Below are 19064 nucleotides of genomic sequence, written 5' to 3' on the forward strand. Positions count from 1 at the left end.
TGACCTCCTCCTGGTTCATGGGTCAACATTGAACCACTGAGCCACACCAGCCGGGCCATTTATATAAACTTTTGAGATGACAGTTTTAACAGTTGTGGACAGATTGCCAGGGGTTAGGGATGGGCACAGGAAAAAGCAGATGTGATTATAAGGGGAAACATAAGGGATCCTGTGGTGTTAGAACTGTTCAGCATCTTTACTAGTGGTGGATACAAACCTACACAAGTGACTAAATTGTGTAGAATTTTTTTTATTGATTTTTTACAGAGAGGAAGGGAGAGGGATAGAGAGCTAGAAACATCGATGAGGAAGAATCATCGACCAGCTGCCACCTGCACACCCCCCACCGGGGATGTGCCTGCAACCAATGTACATGCCCTTGACCGGAATCGAACCTGGGACCTTTCAGTCCGCAGGCCAATGCTCTATCCACTGAGCCAAACCGGTCTTGGCTAAATTGTGTAGAATTTAATACACACAACTTGAGTAGAAGTAAGACAGAGGAAAACTGAATAAATCAGTGGATTATATCAATGTCAGTATCCTGGTTATGATTATACCATAGTTTTGCATAAAATTGCCTTTGGGGTAAACAGGGCAAAGTGTGTTTACTACTGTCTTGAGGCTTGGGATCTCTTTGTGTTCTTTCTTACCGTATAATACATACAACCTATAATTATCTGTAAGTATCTTAATATAAAAAGAAAAGACCAGCTGCTGTATCCTAAGTTGGGTCCTAGTCAAACTGTCCTTACTGGCCTAAGAAGACTGGTGGGACAGGAGAGTAGGCAAGAAGTTGTGTTCACTTCCCACTTCCCACCCCAACCCAGGTATTGCTGTCCCTGCGCATCTTGCTACTAATGAAGCCCAGCGTGCTGTCCCGAGTCAGTCACCAGGTAGCCTTTGGGCTCCATGAACTCCTTAAGACCAACGCAGCCAACATTCACTCAGGTGACGACTGGGCCACCCTCTTCACGTTGCTGGAGTGCATTGGCTCAGGCGTGAAGCCTCCAGCTGCCCTGCAGGCCACCACCAGGGCCGATGCACCTGATGCTGGTAAGCCCATTCCCAGAGAGACCCACGCTGGCAGATAAACCATTTTGGCCCCAGAGGTTGATACAGGGGAAAAAAACAAAACAAAACAAAAAAACAGGTTATTACGTTCAGCAGATTAAATACCCGTGGCTTCTGCCATCTGCTCCCAGAATTTCCTGTACCAGCTGGCCTCTCCCAGCACACCCTCAAGTTAAACAGCATGAAGGCAAGTAGGCAGCAGAGAAGGCTCTGAAGCCAGGCTTACTACTGTCTTGAGGCTTGGTTTATCAAAAATTGTGAGAAACTGCCACCTCCCTTCCCTGACAGCTGCTAGATGCCATCAGCAACCCAAATTAGCCTGCTGCCCTATTTGGTCAAGAGAGAAGCTGTCCAGACCATCCTTTAGCCCTGTGATAGCAGGACTGAAACTGAGCCAGACCAAGAAAGAGAAGCCAGGCTTCAGCGCCTTTCTTCTGAGAGCTGAAACTACCCACTGTCCCCTTCCTCACTTTGACTCTGCCTTTCTCCCTGCCGGCTCAGGGGCCCAATCAGACAGTGAACTCCCATCCTACCATCAAAATGATACGAGTCTGGACCGAGGATACACTTCTGACTCGGAGGTCTATGCTGACCATGGCAGGCCTGGCAAGATCCACCGATCAGCCACAGATGTTGACGTGGTCAACAGTGGTTGGTTAGTGGTAAGTGATGGACAGCGGATGAGACTTCCCTCCTTGGCCTGTGGGAAAGATTCCTAGTCCTCTGAGAGGGCATCCTGGGGAAGATCTGGTTCAAGCCTGGGTTCCAAGCTCCTCTGTGTACTTTACAGGTGGGGAAGGACGACTTCGATAACTCCAAGCCAGGGCTTGGGACTGCATCCAGCCGGCCAGGCCCTTCACCCCTGGTCAATCAGTACAGTCTGACAGTGGGGTTGGACCTTGGACCTCATGACACTAAGTCTCTGCTGAAGTGTGTGGAATCACTGTCTTTCATCGTGCGTGACGCTGCCCACATCACTCCCGACAATTTTGAGCTCTGTGTCAAGACTCTCCGCATCTTTGTTGAAGCCAGTCTTAACGGTGGTGAGTCAACTGATGGGCAGTTGGGGAGTCGCCATGTGAATATACGGGGGATAGAGATATCTGTGTTAATGGATATGGAAATATGACCTGGATCTGACTGCTCAGGGTGCAAGTCCCAAGAGAAACGTGGCAAGAGTCACAAATATGACAGCAAAGGGAACCGCTTCAAGAAGAAATCCAAGGAGGGCTCAGTGCTTCGACGGCCTCGAACCTCTAGCCAACATGCCACTCGGGGAGGCCACAGTGATGACGATGAGGATGAAGGCGTGCCTGTCAGCTACCATACGGTGTCTTTACAGGTCAGTCAGGACGTAAGTATGGCACCCTTTACTTCCTCTTCTCTCCCTGCACCTGACTTTGGGAGTGTGGATGGGGCCAGGGACAGCCAGGCTGAGAGGAAGGGCCGAGGTCCTCAGCCACCACCTCTAGTTTCCCACCTGTAAGTCTTTGTTTGCTTAATATTTAAACTAAGGTTTATTTTTTGAATAAGTAATACATGCACATGGTACAAAGTTCAAACGGTACAAAAGGGTAAACAGATAAAAGTAAGCCCCATTCCATTTCTGTCCCTAAGTTCTCACTAGCCAATAAGTTCTCACTAGAGGCAACTACTGCCACCAGTTTCTTGTCTATCCTTCCAGAGTTATTCTGTCTATTCAAGGCATATAAAATTTATTTTATGAGCAGAATTTATATCACTAACTAACTGGATAACTAATTGCCTTTAATAGAATAGCCTTAGAAAAATGATGACAACAAATTATTAAATCTAGCCAGATACTATTATCCATCAAAGCCTCCGAGCCTGAGGAATGCTTTCTGTTTTTTAAATAACGTGATAAGGTTTTATATATTATCAGGTGTGAAAAAGAATTGGAAAGAAAGTGTATTTCTCACTGTGTAACTCAGTATTATTAAATACTTAGTCCCCCTTCCTCCTCAAGTCTCCTCTACTAGGACTAATACTCAACTTTGGGAAACACTTGCCAGGACGGGGCAACTAGCTCATAAAGTTGAGAAGGGAGCAGTGAGAGGGTTGAAGTATATGGTGTGACTGGTACTAGGGGATCCCTTGAGGACTCAGTCAGGGACAGTAGGGGGTGGGGGACTGACCAGACCTAACCCCACTCACCTTTTGCCCCTCCTGTGATCCCAGTTGCTAGACCTGATGCACACCCTGCACACTCGGGCGGCCTCTATCTACAGTTCATGGGCAGAGGAGCAGCGCCACCTGGAGACAAGTGGCCAGAAGATCGAAGCGGATTCACGCACCCTGTGGGCCCACTGCTGGTGCCCCTTACTGCAGGGTAAGCTTTGGGGGAGCAGGCTGGGCAGGGGTAGAGGTGGACCTGGAGCTGGGAAGTACCAGGATCAGGATGCCTGAAGGGTCCTGAGACTGTTCTTGCTCTCAGGCATTGCCTGCCTATGCTGTGATGCCCGGCGCCAGGTGCGGATGCAGGCGCTGACCTATCTGCAGCGAGCACTACTGGTACATGACCTGCAAAAGCTGGATGCCCTGGAATGGGAGTCCTGCTTTAACAAGGTAGGACTTCCCTCTAGTCTTTTTTTTTTTTTTTTTTTTTAACCTTTTTACTGATTTTTAGAGAGAGGGGGAGGGAGAGGAATAGAAAGATAGAAACATTGATCAGCTGCCTCCTATACACACTCTCCTGGGGATCAAGCCCATATCCTGGGCATGTGCTCTAATTGGGAATCAAACAGGCAACCTCTTGGTCCCTGGATTGATGCTCAGCCGCTGAGCCACACCAGCCGGGCAGACTTTCCTCTAGTCTTAAAGTAAAGTTCAAATCTTTAAGATAAGGAGAACAAGGCAGCCTGAAGAGCCCCTGATGTCAATCCTCAGTCTGCATCAGACCTTCCCCTTCGCTCAATACTCATCCCTCCCAGCCCGGGGCTTCCTTGGGGCAAGGCTGCCCACTGCCCTTGCTAGGAGGTGTTGGCTGTTTACCTACCAGGTGCTGTTTCCTCTACTGACCAAGCTCTTGGAGAACATCAGCCCTGCAGATGTGGGTGGGATGGAGGAGACCCGGATGAGGGCTTCCACCCTGCTCTCTAAGGTATTGTTCACCACCCTACTCTCCTGCTTCTTCACCCACTCTCCCGCCTCTTCACAAGGAGGGAAGCCAAGGCTTCTGATAGGACCTAGAGATGCAGTGTAGGTGCTCAGGACCCAAGCTATGGATACTCAGTGGGACTTGGGGACCTGGGACGTTTCTGGAATTCAGAAGCATTTCTAATCTAAGATTCCCATGCAAGATAGGACAGGCTTGCCTCCCAGCCTTGGAGAAGGGTATAGAAGGCCCCTACCCTACCCTCGGCTGAGAGTGGCTGGCGGGCCATAGGTCTTCCTGCAGCACCTGTCTCCACTGCTGTCACTCTCCACCTTCGCGGCCCTCTGGCTGACCATCTTGGACTTCATGGACAAGTACATGCATGCAGGCTCCAGTGACTTATTGGTATGTTCTACGTCAGCCTGACTCCAGCCCAACTCTACTGGGAAGACTTACTGTTTACCCCCTTGGTGGCTACCTCCTTACCATATTCTCCCATGCCCTCTTTTCTGTTCTCATGGTCCACTACCACCTGTAGTCAGAGGCCATCCCTGAGTCTCTAAAGAACATGCTTCTGGTGATGGACACAGCGGAGATTTTCCACAGCGCAGATGCCCGAGGAGGCAGCCCCTCAGCCCTCTGGGAGATTACCTGGGAGCGCATTGACTGTTTTCTGCCCCACCTACGAGATGAGCTCTTCAAGCAGACTGTCATCCAGGGTAGGGGGCTCAGCCCAGCTTCATCATAAAGAGTCTGGAGCTCAGCAGTTCTCGGTGCTGTAGGTGGGTGGGAAGACTGGTGGGTAGTCATGGCTTGAAATTATAAGAGTTGCCATCTGGATTCTTCACGCTCCTCAGACCCCACGCCTATGGAGCCTCATGCCCAAAAACCTCTAGCTTCAGCCCACCTGACACCTACTGCTGGGGACACCAGGACACCTGGCCATCCACTTCTCCCAGAGATGCCCTCTGAATTGGGAGCCTGTGGTGAGTCCCTCTGGGCCAGCCTCCTGGGTGTTGAGCAGGAAAGAGGAGGCCTAAGAGGAGGCCCATGGTAGCTTGGGATTGCTGCTGAGCATGGGCTGTGAGCCAGGGGAAGGGGAGACCCTGAGAGTCCTCTTTGCCTGCTCCTCCTATCAGAAATGGCAGGACCAAATAAGCTATAATGGAGCTAGCTGCTTGAGATTTTCAGGCTTAGGAAGAGAAATCTTGGAGAATATGCAAAGGTTGCCCTTCAGGGATTCTAATAAAGACCAGACCAAAATTAACCTAACTAGAAGCATAGCAAAGGAAATAGAGGACGGAGATAAGGGAACTGGGCATTGGAATGAGTTTCAGGGGGAGACTCCCAACTGTTTAGCCTGGGAGGGAGGGGTCATTTTGCTCACGGAAATGGGGAGGAGCAAAGATTGGTGTAAGGGAGTTTGACTACAGCCACCTCTGACTTTGACTCTTACTATAGACTTTGAGAAGCCCGAGGGCCCCCGACCTGGCAACAGCAGCTCCCCTGGATCACCAGTGGCATCCAGCCCCAGCAGGCTGAGCCCCACCCCAGACGGGCCTCCACCCTTGGCTCAGTCCCCACTGATCCTGCAGCCCTTGGCTTCTCCACTGCAGGTGGGCGTGCCACCCATGACTCTGCCCATCATCCTCAACCCTGCTCTCATTGAAGCCACCTCACCAGTGCCCCTCCTGGCCACACCCCGCCCCACAGACCCCATGACCACCTCTGAAGTTAACTAAACAGGCCCCTCGGAGATCAGGACCTGTCCCTGGCCCTCCTTCCAGCTGTCCCAGGGGCCACACTCTTCAGGCCCAGCTCGAGCTGCTGTCGCTGCTACTTGTATGGGGACCTACAAAACAGAACTTGTATAGCCCTTCCTGGGACCCACAGTCAGGCTGCAGGACCTTCCTCCTCTGCTCTCCATTCTTGGGGGTCCAACCTGAGAGCACACTCAGGTATCACCTGCCGCCTGGTAGCTCTGGGGAGGCATCACTGTGCCAGCCCTGCAGTGCCTGCCCTTGTGTCCCTCCTGCCCATGGTTAGGCATTGAGAGCCAAGCCAACCACTCTGCACTTTGTTTCCCTCTCCCATCCCCACTCCCATCAGCCCTGGGCCGCCTCCTCCAGTTCTTGCTCTTTTACTAATTTGTTGGTCAGTTTGAAGAGCTGATTGGCATTAAGGGTGGGTAGATGGGGCTGGACGGGGGGGATTGCCCACAGGAATATGTACATATGGAAAAACAGGACAACAGTGGACTTTTTATGATGTAATAAATGTCTTAGTACCATTAATGCTTTTCCCTCTGGTTTTCTTCTTGAACTTGTGGGCACCATGTTCTTAGGCTACCCAGGGAGTAGATCTAGCATGAACAGAAGTGACACTGAACCTTCCAACAGTCTGGTCCATGTGGCCCCAGGCCAAAAGCCAGCCAAATGCCAGGACTCAGGTCGGGATTCCTTTACCGCTGCCCGATGACCACCATCAGCCCAGCAGGCCCCTTTGCCAGCAGGGATGTGCCAGGGGTTTGGGCAGTTGTCCTCTTTCCTGACTGCTCCAAGGAAGACACCTGAGACTCAGATCAAGAGAAACCAGAGCTGAGATGTAGTTATTCAAGAAGTTTTCCTTCTTGATGTGCCTCATGGTCCAGGAGCAAAAGGAGCCTATGGACTTATGAGAGGGCCATCTTGCCCAGAGCTGTGATCATGTGTATGTGGGCACAGGGACATTCATTTTGGTCCAAAATTGAGGAGGGACCATTTCTTCCACCCACAGCCTCCATCCATCCCAATCCCTGAAGCATGAGCGGAGAACCGGTCTTCTTTCCCTTTGCATCAGGGTAAGAAGGTGGGAATGTGAATGAGGCAGGCTGTGTAGCTCCTGCAAAGCTTAGGTACTATGGACAGGATGTAGAATGCTATGTATTAAGCTTTCCCAAGTGAAGCATCTACATCATCTTGGTTTCCTCCTCCTTTATGGCCCCGTCCCCCAGTCGGGGAGGGAGTGGTACCCTATTGAACTACCAGCTGACATCCTCATAAAGAGTTAGGGACACTCACCCTCTTCATTTGGGCCCAGTTGGCTTTGTGATCATTTAGCACCTTTGCTCAGCACACCATGTAGATGTTCCTGGGAGTCTGAACCTCTGTAAGTATCCCCCTCGGGTGTGGAAGAGGGTGCCTTGGAAATGGGGTTAGCCTGATGTGAAAAAATACTGATGTGAGCCGAGACCGGTTTGGCTCAGTGGATAGAGCATCGGCTTGGGGACTGAAGGGTCCCGGGTTCGATTCCGGTCAAGGGCATGTACCTTGGTTGCGGACACATCCCTAGTAGCGGGTGTGCAAGAGGCAGCTGATCGATGATTCTCTCTCATCGATGTTTCTGGCTCTCTATCTCTCTCTCTTCCTCTCTATATAAAATCAATAAAATATATTTAAAAAAAAAATACTGACGTGAGATCTGAAACTCCTATACTAGTTTCTACCTCTTCCTTTCCTTCTTCCCCAAGTAGCCCAGACTATCCTTGGTTTCCCAACCCTGCCCACGGGGAAATTAGGAGTATGACTGCACTTTTCTGAATGAGTGCAGAAAACAGGATCTACAGTCAGGTTGACACTGGGGCTCTTGGCTTGGTAACAGTTATGATGTCTCTGTCCTGCCATCTGAGCCCCACCCACAAGCTCTGCCCTCAGAAGCTTGCATGTGTTTCCGAGGGGAGGAGGGGGTCAAAAGTTATACATGAATTTTTTACTATGGGATGTCAGTACCCCTAATCCCGCATTGTCAACTGTACAGAATTAGTTCCAATGGACGCACACGCCAAAAAAAAAAAATCCTAGAAACAACAGAAAATGTGGCTACCCCAGCACTTGGGTATTTAGCTTTTCTTAGGGCTCACTGCTTTGGGAGATGAATGGCCTTGGGGAAGCAGAAGCCCTCAGTCCCTGGGCCTCTGCTGCAGAGAAGGAACTTTAGTTCAAGTAAACACCCCCTCTTTGAAATACTCTTCACTCGGCTTCAGAGACACTATTTTCTTGGTTCTCCCCTACCTCACTGGCCACGCCTTTTTAATTTCCTTTTGGCTCCTCCTCATCTCCAGCCTCTGAACGTTACTAGTAGAATGCCCCAGAGCCCCTCAAGTCCTTTCCCTATACTCAGTCACTGGATAATGTTCACTGTCAAGACTTTAAGTACCATCCATTACACTAATTATGTCCAACTACCCCTTTCATTTCCACTTGTATGCCTCATCAGCTCTCAAACATAACAAACGTAAAAGGAAAAATTCTTGATTACCGCCCCCCCTTTACAAATGTGCTCCTTCCCCGGTCTGCCCCATATCACTAAAGGACAGCTCCATTCTTCTAGGTTCTTATGCCAAACTAACCCCCTCTTTTCTACATCCAATTCCTCAGCCACCACTGGTCTACTGGTCAACCTTCTGTTTCCTAGTTCCAGGATCTCTATTCTCTCCACACTGAAACCAAAAGGATCCTTTTAAAACCCATTTTCATTCCACTGCTTAAAACTACCTATGGCTTTCCATCTCATTCAGAATAAAATAAAAAGTTCTTACTTTATCCCACCTGCCTAATTTTCTTACTGTGCTTCAAATATGCCAAACACATTCATACCAGACCTGTACACTGCTAATCCCTGCACCTGGAATGTTTTTCCCCCAGATGTCCCTATAACTCAGTCCATTTTTTTCTAGTCACTTTTCAAATGTTAGAGAAGCCCTCCCTGCCTGCCACATATAAAACTTGTATCACTCTTTGCCCCCATACCTACTTTTCTCCATAGCACTTATCACCCACCAACTGACATTTCTCCATTTGATTTTTTATATATAATATTTTTTTATTGATTTTTTTACAGAGAGGAAGAGAGAGGGATAGAGTGTTAGAAACATCGATGAGAGAGAGACATCAATCAGCTGCCTCTTACACACCCCCTACTGGGGATGTGCCCACAACCAAGGTACATGCCCTTGACCAGAATCGAACCTGGGATCTTTCAGTCTGAAGACCGACGCTCTATCCACTGAGCCATACGGGTTTCGGCTCTCCATTTGATTTTTATCTTCAAACAAGGACATTGTTTTCTAAAGTATGTCCTCACTATTTATTGGTGAATGAAATAGAATGAGTTTATGTTGCCTCTGCTTTGGGCCAGGTGATAGGGCTGCATACAAAAACAGAGAGAGCCCAGCCAGCATGGCTCAGTGGTTGAACACTGACCTGAGAACCGGGAGGTCACGGTTTGATTCTGGGTCAGGGCACATGCCTGGTTTTCGGGCTCCATTCCCAGTGTGGCACATGTAGGAGGCAGCCAATCAGTTATTCTCTCTCATCATTGATGTTTTTATCTATCCCTTCCTCTCTGAAATCAATGGAAATATTTTTTTTAAAGTCACTTTAGAAACAGAAACAAATAATCATTAGGCTGAAAATTAACGGAATAGACAATGAAGAAGTTTCTTAAGCCCAGCTAGATGAGGCTATAGCAACTGACAATAAACCTTGAGTCAGTTAAAATTTCCAGGCCAACATTGTGAATTGTTGGAATTGATTAATAGGAACATAGGGGTTCATTATACTATTTTCTGCACTCTATGTTTTATATGAATTTGTGGAGAAAGAGCTTTATCCTACAGTTAACGGACTGGCTTTGAATTCTTTCTCTGTCTTTTCTAGCTGTGTTACTTCACCTCTCTGAGACTTCATTTCTTCATCATTAAAGTAAAGTAATATTTATCTCCTAGGGATGTTGGAAGGAAGAACAAGACTTATAGTAAAGAACCTTAATATAGTACCTGGCACATTCCACTTGTGGGCAAGGTGAAGAGGAAGGGGAAGTAACAGGAAGAAGCCCAAACCAAGAGCTATAATAGTCTTCCGTTATGTAGAGCTAGTGCATACCTGTAATTCCATTATTAAGAAGGTTAGGGGAAAGTTACCGGACAGATCTGAAAAAACAGCCTGTGTTCTACTGTGAGCCCAAGGTAGGATGACTCCGGGTATGGAGGTACTCATGGCATTCCTAAAGAGAGTGTACAGAGCAGAGATGTCCAGCCTCAGAGTTAGTACTTTGTGAACTTCTGCACTAACCTTGCTGCTTCTAGAAGTGTACAAGAGGACGTTGGGGACTATATAAAAGGCAGTTTCCTACATCGGAGGGAGTTTGAACTACTAAGATTGTGGATACCTTTTGAATTCTAATACCCCGAGTCTCTGTGACGGATTAGGCAAAGCCTTTCCAGGCGCAGCGGTCCTGAATTCAGTCCTGTCTGAAAGTCTCGCCCTCTGTAAACCTTCCATTTACAGAATACGTTTTAGGTCCAGAGTGTCTCTTCCATGGAGGGAGGAGTTAGAATCTGAAAGGATGATTACAGAGTCTCCTTGCAGTTCCAGAGAGGCCGCCAGAGGGCATCCTAGGACCGACTGGAAGATCAACTTCCTTCCCCATCCCCTGACTCTTCCCCGCAGGGGGACCCTCTGGGCGGGGGACCAGCGGGCTGGGCCGTCAGCTTCCCCCTGGAGGTCTCCAGCCAAGCGTTAGGCACAGCAAAAGCCGGTACAGCGGGGACTACCACCTGTTTGAGGGAGGCCTGAGTGAGAGAGACCGGGGTCGGGGCCCTTGGCCGGGGGATGGCGCTAGTTTCACGAATCCTGCCTCTGGCTGATACTCCTCTCCTCACCCCCCGCCCCTCCCGCGCTGGAGCCCGCGCCTGGCTGACACCCCCCCCCCCCCTACTCCCCGCTACTCCCCGCGCGGCGCGAGTATCCCCGCTCCCGCCCGTAAGGGGCACGCTAGAGTCGCTCCCGATTGGCTGTGGGCACCCGGAGTTAAACTTTCAGCCAATGGAAGAGGGCTGAGGGCGTGACGCACGGAAACGTCACGGGAATTCCCCCCTCCCGGGGGCGGAAAAGGGGCTTTCCCCGCTGGAGCCCTGGGACTGGAGAGGTGTCGCGACCCGTCCGAGGTGGGTCGGGCCGGGAGAGAAGCCGGGACCGAAGCCGCCGCGGTGAGTGGCCGGGTTCAGCCTGGGTGGCCGAGACACGGGAAGGCGGGAGGAGGGCCCGTAGCTGATGGAAAGCGGCATTTACACACACACACACACACACACACACGACCCAGACACCAGGATACACATCAGCATCCTCGTACAGAGACACGCGGACCCGTACCTATGCCGGCGGGTGCACAGCATCACCCATGCACTCAGCTTCGCACACACGTACACATGCAAATATACCCTTCACGCACACACTCTAACATATGTCCACCTGCGCCCTTACACATCAAGACAAGCTCAGGCATGTGTCCACCCTGCGAAGTTTAAGGTCGCTCACCTGTTGCCCGCACGCCAGCACAGGGGCTGGAGTAGCTCGGTGTGCCTGTGGTGGAGACACACTGTCACACCGGGCCGCGGGCCGGAGCAGGGCATGGGCACCATAACCAGTGCGGGGTGCGTAACCGCTGCCCAGACGTTTCGGGGGTAGGAGCCCATCCAAAGAGGAGTCACTTTTTCTCCCTCCCCCCCTCCCCACCCGACCCCAAGAGACCGGTTCTTGGGGCAGAACCCCGGAGCCCCCCACCGGGAAGAGCCCCCGCCTACAGGCCTTCGGGGAGCAGGCCTTTCTGCAGTAGGAATGTCCCCCCAAAAGCCCCCGGGTGAATCAGCCGTGGCCTCCCTTTGGGTAGAAAAATCCCAAGGTTGCTCCAGCGTGGGGGAGGCGAAGGGGGCGGGAGGCGGGCCTCGTCCCTCGTCCAGGAGCCTTCCCAGGCCTTGAAAGAGCCTGGAATCCCCGGCACCTGCCCTGGAGAGAGGAGGGGACCCGGCCCACGGGGGCTTCCCTGGGCCTGGCTGCCCCTCTCCCGGCCGAGGCTGCGGGCGCCCGGAGGCCGGTGCGGACCGGGCGCCCCTCCCGCGCGGGGGGCGTGGCCGCTGCGTCATTTCCAGTCCCGCCCCCTCCGGCCCCGCCTCCCCCTGGTATTTTCGGGACTTTCCTAAGCTGTTCTAACTTTCCTGCCCCTTCCCCGGCCCGGCCCAGCCCAGCGCCGGATCTCGCCCTCCGCCGGATCTCCCCCGCCGCACCCGGACGGGTGGCTGGAGGAGATCCGACCCTCCCCCGAACCGGGGGCCCCCTCTCCCCGCACCCCGGCCCGATCCGTCTCTCACTGCCCCCGCCACTCCTCCTCACCCAGGGCGGGCGCCTGAAACTCTGGGGAACCGAATCCGGCCGCAGCCGCCGGACAGAGCCGGGCCCAGCCCAGGGACATGGAGAGCTGCTACGACCCAGTGAGTCCCTCCGCTGGCCCCCGAGCCGGCGGCGGCCCCTTCTGTCTGCCAGCCGGCCGTGTCCCTTCTGCTCCTGCTACCTGTAACGCCTCAGGGTGGTTCAGCCTGCCTGTTAGTCTGCGTGCACACTGCTTCCAACGGGAGCCCTTTCGTGGACCCGGGAAGGAGAGGGGGTGCTCACTGAGGGTGTGGAGAGCTGGGAGGTGGAGGGCCCTGTGGGTGGCCCAGAACCAGCTGCCACCCCAGTCTGTCTCCAAACCAGAATCTGGATGGCATCATCGAATATGACGATTTCAAGTTCAACCCTTCCCTGATGGAGCCCAAGGAGCCTGCCCCAGAGACAGGTCAGTACGTCTTTGAGCCTCCCCTAGTCCTAGCGGGAGGGGGAGGGACGGAGGAGCGAGCGCCTTCTGCCTTGGGGATGGGCTCGGAGATCCTGGATCAGCAAGGCCCCTCTGTCCCCAGCTGACGGCCCCTACCTGGTGATCGTGGAACAGCCCAAGCAGGTGAGTGAGTGGACGGGATAGGATGGGGTGGCCTCGGCTTTGGGGGCACATGGGGTAGTTGTAGCTGGGTGGTCGTGGGGAGGAGGGTCACTGACCACAGTGGTTTTCGCTGCCGATCACCGAGGTGTGGTTGTGATTCAGACAGACACCACCAGTCATTATGGTCACTGCTGGCAGGGCGTATGGCTGGCTCTAGGGGGTGGGGGTGGGGGTGGTGGCGAGGGGGTCCTCCCTGGTCACATGTCACTCTATCCTGGGACCTTCAGCGAGGCTTCCGATTTCGATATGGCTGTGAAGGCCCCTCCCACGGAGGGCTGCCAGGTGCCTCCAGCGAGAAGGGCCGGAAGACTTATCCCACCGTCAAGGTGAGCAGGGACGGTGCTCGAGGGTGGGCTCGTGGACAGCGTGTCCAGCGGCATTGCTGACAGCCCTCCGCCCTCACAGATCTGTAACTACGAGGGACCCGCCAAGATCGAGGTGGACCTGGTGACACACAGCGACCCGCCTCGCGCCCACGCCCACAGCCTGGTGGGCAAGCAGTGCTCGGAACTGGGGGTCTGCGCTGTGTCTGTGGGGCCCAAGGACATGACTGCCCAGTAGGTGTTCCCGACCCCCGGCCCCTTCCTGGCATGCCCCCTCCTCACCTGCTAGTCCTAGGCCCCACCCGGCCCATCTCTAGGGAGAGACTTCGGTTGGCCCCAGAACCCAAGGCCACAAGTAAAACCCAGAAAAGCTTCCTAGAGGAAGTAAGGCTGGGCTGAGCCTGGCAGTGGGGAGGGCGGCTCAGGAGGAAAGAGCCACCCTCTTTCTGCAACACTTCTGACTCCCCACCCCCCACACACACACTCAGATTCAACAACCTGGGTGTCCTGCATGTGACCAAGAAGAACATGATGGAGATCATGATACAGAAACTTCAAAGGCAGAGACTCCGCTCCAGGCCCCAGGGCCTTACAGGTACGGTGGGGAGGGAGCCACGGGAGGGGGTTGTGAAAGGAGAAAGGGGAGCAGTGCCGAGGTCAGGGTGCTCCCTGTGCAGAGGCTGAGCGGCGGGAGCTGGAGCAGGAGGCCAAGGAGCTGAAGAAGGTGATGGACCTGAGCATCGTGCGGCTGCGCTTCTCCGCCTTCCTCCGAGCCAGCGACGGCTCCTTCTCGCTGCCCCTGAAGCCTGTCATCTCCCAGCCCATCCACGACAGCAGTGAGTACCCCCGAGCCTGGGGGGTGAGGCCTGGGCTCAGAGAGAGCCCCAGAGGCACCCTCACGCTGCGGAGTCAGACAGGCCTGGGTTTGAGCGTGGCCCTGCCACGTATGACTAAGAGATCTTGAGCAAGTCATTTCCCCTCTCTGAGAATGGCTTCTTCTGTCTCGGGTAAATGCAGTTATTACTGGTGGTTCCTCTTGGGGTTGTTCAGATAAGGATACAAAGCACGTGGCTCCACCAGTGGGGCCATCCCTCTTACAACATCTCAAGTAATTGGTGTTCCACGCCCACAGAGTCTCCCGGGGCCTCCAATCTGAAGATTTCTCGAATGGACAAGACAGCTGGCTCCGTGCGGGGCGGAGACGAGGTTTATTTGCTCTGTGACAAGGTGCAGAAAGGTGAGGCTGGGAACTAAGGATGCTGGGAGTCAAGATTGGGGGCAAGCCAAAACCAGTTTGGCTCAGTGGTAGAGCATCGGCCTGAGGACTGAAAGGTCCCAGGTTCGATTCTGGTCAAGGGCATGTACATTGGTTGCGGGCACATCTCTGGTAGGAGGTGTGCAGGAGGCAGCTGGTCGATGTTTCTCTCTCATCGATGTTTCTAGCTCTCTATCCCTCTCCCTTCCTCTCTGCGAAAAATCAATAAAATATATTAAAAAAAAAAAAAAAAAAAAAAAAAAAAAAAAAAGTTGGAAGGTGCCAGTTGGAGCTGCAGCCAAGCTCCGGTCTTCCCTGCAGATGACATTGAGGTTCGGTTCTACGAAGACGATGAGAACGGGTGGCAGGCCTTCGGGGACTTCTCTCCCACGGATGTCCATAAACAGGTACCCCGGGGCCCTCTGGCCAGGGGCGGGGGCCCATCGAGGCCAGGCCTCAGGGACACTCTGTCTTCCTGTTGCCCAGTACGCCATCGTGTTCCGGACGCCTCCCTACCATAAGATGAAGATCGAGCGCCCCGTAACCGTGTTCCTGCAACTGAAACGCAAGCGCGGGGGCGACGTCTCCGACTCCAAACAGTTCACCTACTACCCTCTGGTGGAAGGTGGAGCGGGGCTGAGGATCCCACGGGGCCGGACGGAGGGCTGGGACTGGGCTGGAAAGTCCCAAGAACCAGATCAGGGTGCCCATGAGTCAAGTTTGGAGTGGGGAAGGTCCCAGAAAGAGGTGGTCCTCGGAGGGCTCTGGGGGGAAGGGTCATTACCAACCTCGGGACGAGGCTCCGGAGTGGCCCACGAGCTGGGGTTCTAACACCTCCTTCCCCTCTGCAGACAAGGAGGAGGTGCAGCGGAAGCGGAGGAAAGCCTTGCCCACCTTCTCCCAGCCTTTTGGGGGTGGCTCCCACATGGGCGGAGGCTCGGGGGGCTCGGCAGGGGGTTACGGAGGAGCCGGAGGAGGTGAGTGAGGGGTGCTGGTGGCATGAAGGGGGAGGGAAGTTGTGTGGGAGGGAATCTGGGAGAGCCAGGCTGGCGCCGCCCCTCCACAGACTGCTTGTCTTCACAGGTGGCAGCCTCAGCTTCTTCCCTTCCTCCTTGGCCTACAGCCCCTACCAGGCCGGGGCAGCCCCCATGGGCTGCTACCCGGGCGGCGGGGGCGGGGCGCAGATGGCCGATGGGGAGGCGCCTGGCGGGGATGCTAGGGAGGAAGCAGCAGCGCCGAGCGCGCCCCCCGAGGACCCCCACCGCAAACCGCAAGCTCAGGGGCTGCTGCAGCGAGGTAAGGCCCCGGGATTCGGGCGCCCGGTGGGGGGGCGCGGGGATTTGGACCTCGCCCGCGCCCACGGCCCTGTCGCCCTCAGCCCAGGAGTACAACGAGCGCCTGTTCGGCCTGGCGCAGCGCAGCGCCCGGGCCCTGCTGGACTACGGCGTCACCGCGGACGCGCGCGCGCTGCTGGCGGGACAGCGCCACCTGCTGACGGCGCAGGACGAGAACGGAGACACGTAGGTTGGGGGGGGGGGGGGGCGGGGAGGACATGGCTCCAGGGTTCGGGTTGGGGATGGGCGTGCTGTGGAAGGTCGTGGGGTGCTCTGGAGTTGAACAGACCCGCTTACAAGTCGGGCTCGCTATGTGCTAGTTCTGTTCAAGGGACTTCCTCTCTCTATACTTCGGATGTGTCAACGGTTAAAGGTATTTATCTACCAGGTCAGTGTTTCCCAAACTTCTCTCCTGATGAGAATCACCTGGTGGAGTTGTTAAACTACAGATTCCTGAATCCCAACTAATTGTATACAATTTTACCTATATGTTCCCAAAAATTCTAGTTAGCACTTCTTAGTTGGGATTCAGGAATCTGTAGTTTAACAACAGGTGATTCTCATCGTGAGAGAAGTTTGGGAAACACTGACCTACCTCAAAAGGTGGTCAGAAAGGATTAAGTTCAGGTGCTGCATTGCCCTTAGAGAGGTCTGGGCCTAACAGGCCCCAGCGAGGCAGGCTGTGGAGGCCGTGGGGTGTTGAGGGTACGGGATGCTCCCGCTGCCCGGGCTTGCTGAACCAAAGTCTCCATCCCCGACCCGCAGGCCGCTGCACCTGGCCATCATCCACGGGCAGACCAGTGTCATCGAGCAGATCGCCCACGTCCTCTACCACGCTCGGCACCTCGGGGTGGTCAACGTCACCAACAACCTGCACCAGGTGAGGGCCCCTCTGCGAGAGGCCGAGACCTGGAAAGCGAGGGGGCCTAGGCCGGGGGCGGGCCTGGCTCACTCTGCCTGCGCCCCCAGACCCCCTTGCACCTGGCGGTGATCACCGGGCAGACCAGCGTGGTGAGCTTCCTGCTGCAGGTGGGCGCAGACCCCACGCTGCTGGACCGGCACGGAGACTCGGCCGTGCACCTGGCCCTGAGGGCGGGGACCGGTGCCCCTGACCTGCTGGGGGCGCTGCTGCGGAGCGGGGCTCCCGCCGTGCCCCAGCTGTTGCACATGCCAGACTTCGAGGGTGAGTTCCTCCCCTCATCTGCACCAGGGGCCAGGGTGGGGACGGGGGAGGGTAACTGATGGGTGCCCAGAGGGGAGGTACGGTGTGGAGGTCGGCTTGTCGGAGCCACAGCTGCAGGCTGAGGTCCCGGGCCCCTAGGGCTGTACCCGGTCCACCTGGCGGTCCGTGCCCGGAGCCCCGAGTGCCTGGACCTGCTGGTGGACAGCGGGGCCGACGTGGAGGCTGCGGAGCGGCAGGGCGGCCGCACAGCGCTTCACCTGGCCACGGAGATGGAGGAGCTGGGCTTGGTCACCCATCTGGTCACCAAGGTAGGAACGAGGACCATGGAGGGACCGAGGATGGTGAGGACACGGGGAGAGGAAAGGCCAGCCCGCGGGGGCTGTCACCAACCACCCCTTTGCCCTCCACAGCTCCGTGCCAATGTGAACGCACGCACCTTTGCGGGAAACACACCCCTGCACCTGGCAGCTGGCCTGGGGTCCCCGACCCTCACCCGCCTCCTCCTGAAGGCTGGTCAGTCTCACCCTCGGGGGCCCAGGAGGAGGACTGGGAGGAGAAAAGGGGGTGCTCCCACGCTCCCCACGTGGCGATCCTGAGTGTGGGTTCCCACCCGAGGTGCTGACATCCACGCTGAGAACGAGGAGCCCCTGTGCCCGCTGCCTTCGCCTCCCACCTCTGGCAGCGACTCGGATTCTGAGGAGCCCGAGCGGGACCCCCGAAGCAGCTTCCGCGGCCACACACCCATCGACCTCACTCGCAGCACCAAGGTGAGGCGGCCTGGGACACGGAGTTCCGGGGAATGGGGTGTCTGGGCTTGCGGACGGGGTTCAATGTACCTGGTACCTGGGCCTACGGAGTGGGGTGGGAGTGGTGAGGCTGAGGCTGTCTCTCCAGGTGAAGACCTTGCTGCTAAACGCTGCTCAGGACACCATGGCGCTGCCCCTGACCCCGCCCAGCCCTGCAGGTGAGCTCTCTTCACTCATTCCTCGCCCCAGCCCCTGCTCACAGAGGTCTTTCTCTGTAGCTCTCTGAAGGGGCCGGCCCTGTCTGTCAGATTGCCATGGGAGAAAAGCGGGGTCTGAGCCCATCTCTGGAGGTAACTGACACATCTGTGTGTCTGTCCCCCTCAGGGCCAGAGCTGCCCCTCGAGGATACCGCCCTGCAGAACCTGGAGCATCTGCTGGACGGGCCCGGGGCTCAGGGCAGCTGGGCAGAGCTGGCAGAGCGGCTGGGGCTGCGCAGTCTGGTGGACACGTACCGAAAGACAGCCTCGCCCAGTGGCAGCCTCCTCCGCAGTTACAAGGTCCGTCGGGCCCTGTCCCCTGCTCCCTGCCTGCTTCCTGGGCCCCGGGGCTCCTGACCCCACATCCGAGCCATGACTGCGGTTCTCATACCTCCTCCTCCTCTCCAGCTGGCAGGCGGGGACTTGGGAGGCCTCCTGGAAGCTCTGTCTGACATGGGCCTAGACGAGGGAGTGAGGCTGCTGAGGGGCCCCGAGGCCCAAGACAAACTGCCCAGCACAGGTAAAGGGTCATCCCTGGGAGGTCATCTGGGCCTGGCGGGTGAGAGGCCTAAGGCCCTGACTCTCTTCTCCCCTCCCCATTCCCTCCCGCCCCCTCCGTCTACTTCCCTGCAGAAGTGAAAGAGGACAGTGCCTACGGGAGCCAGTCGGTGGAACAGGAGGCCGAGAAGCTAGGCCCATCGCCGGAGCCACCAGGCGGGCTCTGCCACGGGCACCCGCAGCCTCAGGTGCACTGAACTGCTGCCCATTCGCTGCCCCCTTCCCGGGCCCTCTGTACAGCACCCCCGCCTAGTCTAGTCCTTATTTAACACCCATGCCCGCCCCTCAGTTGGGGTAAATAAAGGATTCTCATGGGAGAGGGAGGGGGCCTGGCCCCGTCCCCAAGTCAGAGCCGCTCTTGCGTGACAT

The 19064-nt window shown here is 55.4% G+C and overlaps 2 protein-coding genes across 9 annotated transcripts in view; both read left to right on the forward strand.

The window, feature by feature from the left end:
- GBF1 (golgi brefeldin A resistant guanine nucleotide exchange factor 1) overlaps positions 1–6483 on the forward strand; it is a 110528-nt gene extending 104045 nt beyond the window's left edge. For 4 of the 8 annotated variants that reach the window (XM_084903834.1, XM_084903829.1, XM_084903833.1 and 1 more), the window contains 11 exons: positions 831–1056; positions 1576–1736; positions 1865–2117; positions 2223–2416; positions 3274–3424; positions 3530–3660; positions 4094–4195; positions 4481–4594; positions 4728–4908; positions 5047–5175; positions 5651–6483. In XM_084903834.1, the coding sequence (XP_084759960.1) occupies positions 831–1056; positions 1576–1736; positions 1865–2117; positions 2223–2416; positions 3274–3424; positions 3530–3660; positions 4094–4195; positions 4481–4594; positions 4728–4908; positions 5047–5175; positions 5651–5931 (1923 nt within the window). In that variant the 3' untranslated portion in view covers positions 5932–6483. Of the gene's footprint in view, positions 1–830; positions 1057–1575; positions 1737–1864; positions 2118–2222; positions 2429–3273; positions 3425–3529; positions 3661–4093; positions 4196–4480; positions 4595–4727; positions 4909–5046; positions 5176–5650 lie in introns of all 8 variants that reach the window. The other 4 variants (XM_084903827.1, XM_084903830.1, XM_084903828.1 and 1 more) reach the window with 1 other exon arrangement.
- Positions 6484–12190: 5707 nt separating this feature from the next.
- On the forward strand, positions 12191–19046 carry NFKB2 (nuclear factor kappa B subunit 2). The gene is made up of 22 exons (XM_084904007.1): positions 12191–12494; positions 12757–12838; positions 12960–13000; positions 13267–13365; positions 13445–13596; positions 13851–13957; positions 14040–14198; positions 14495–14599; positions 14939–15024; positions 15104–15242; positions 15469–15594; positions 15701–15913; positions 15996–16137; positions 16717–16831; positions 16921–17134; positions 17273–17442; positions 17545–17647; positions 17750–17901; positions 18029–18098; positions 18265–18437; positions 18546–18657; positions 18771–19046. Exons 1-22 carry the CDS (start codon positions 12474–12476, stop codon positions 18890–18892), a joined length of 2703 nt encoding a protein of 900 aa, XP_084760133.1. The 5' UTR covers positions 12191–12473; the 3' UTR covers positions 18893–19046.
- The last annotated feature ends 18 nt before the right edge of the window (positions 19047–19064 follow it).

This window comes from Pipistrellus hanaki (genome assembly GCF_964339955.1).
Source record: "Pipistrellus hanaki genome assembly, chromosome: 14".
Classification (NCBI taxonomy): domain Eukaryota; kingdom Metazoa; phylum Chordata; class Mammalia; order Chiroptera; family Vespertilionidae; genus Pipistrellus; species Pipistrellus hanaki.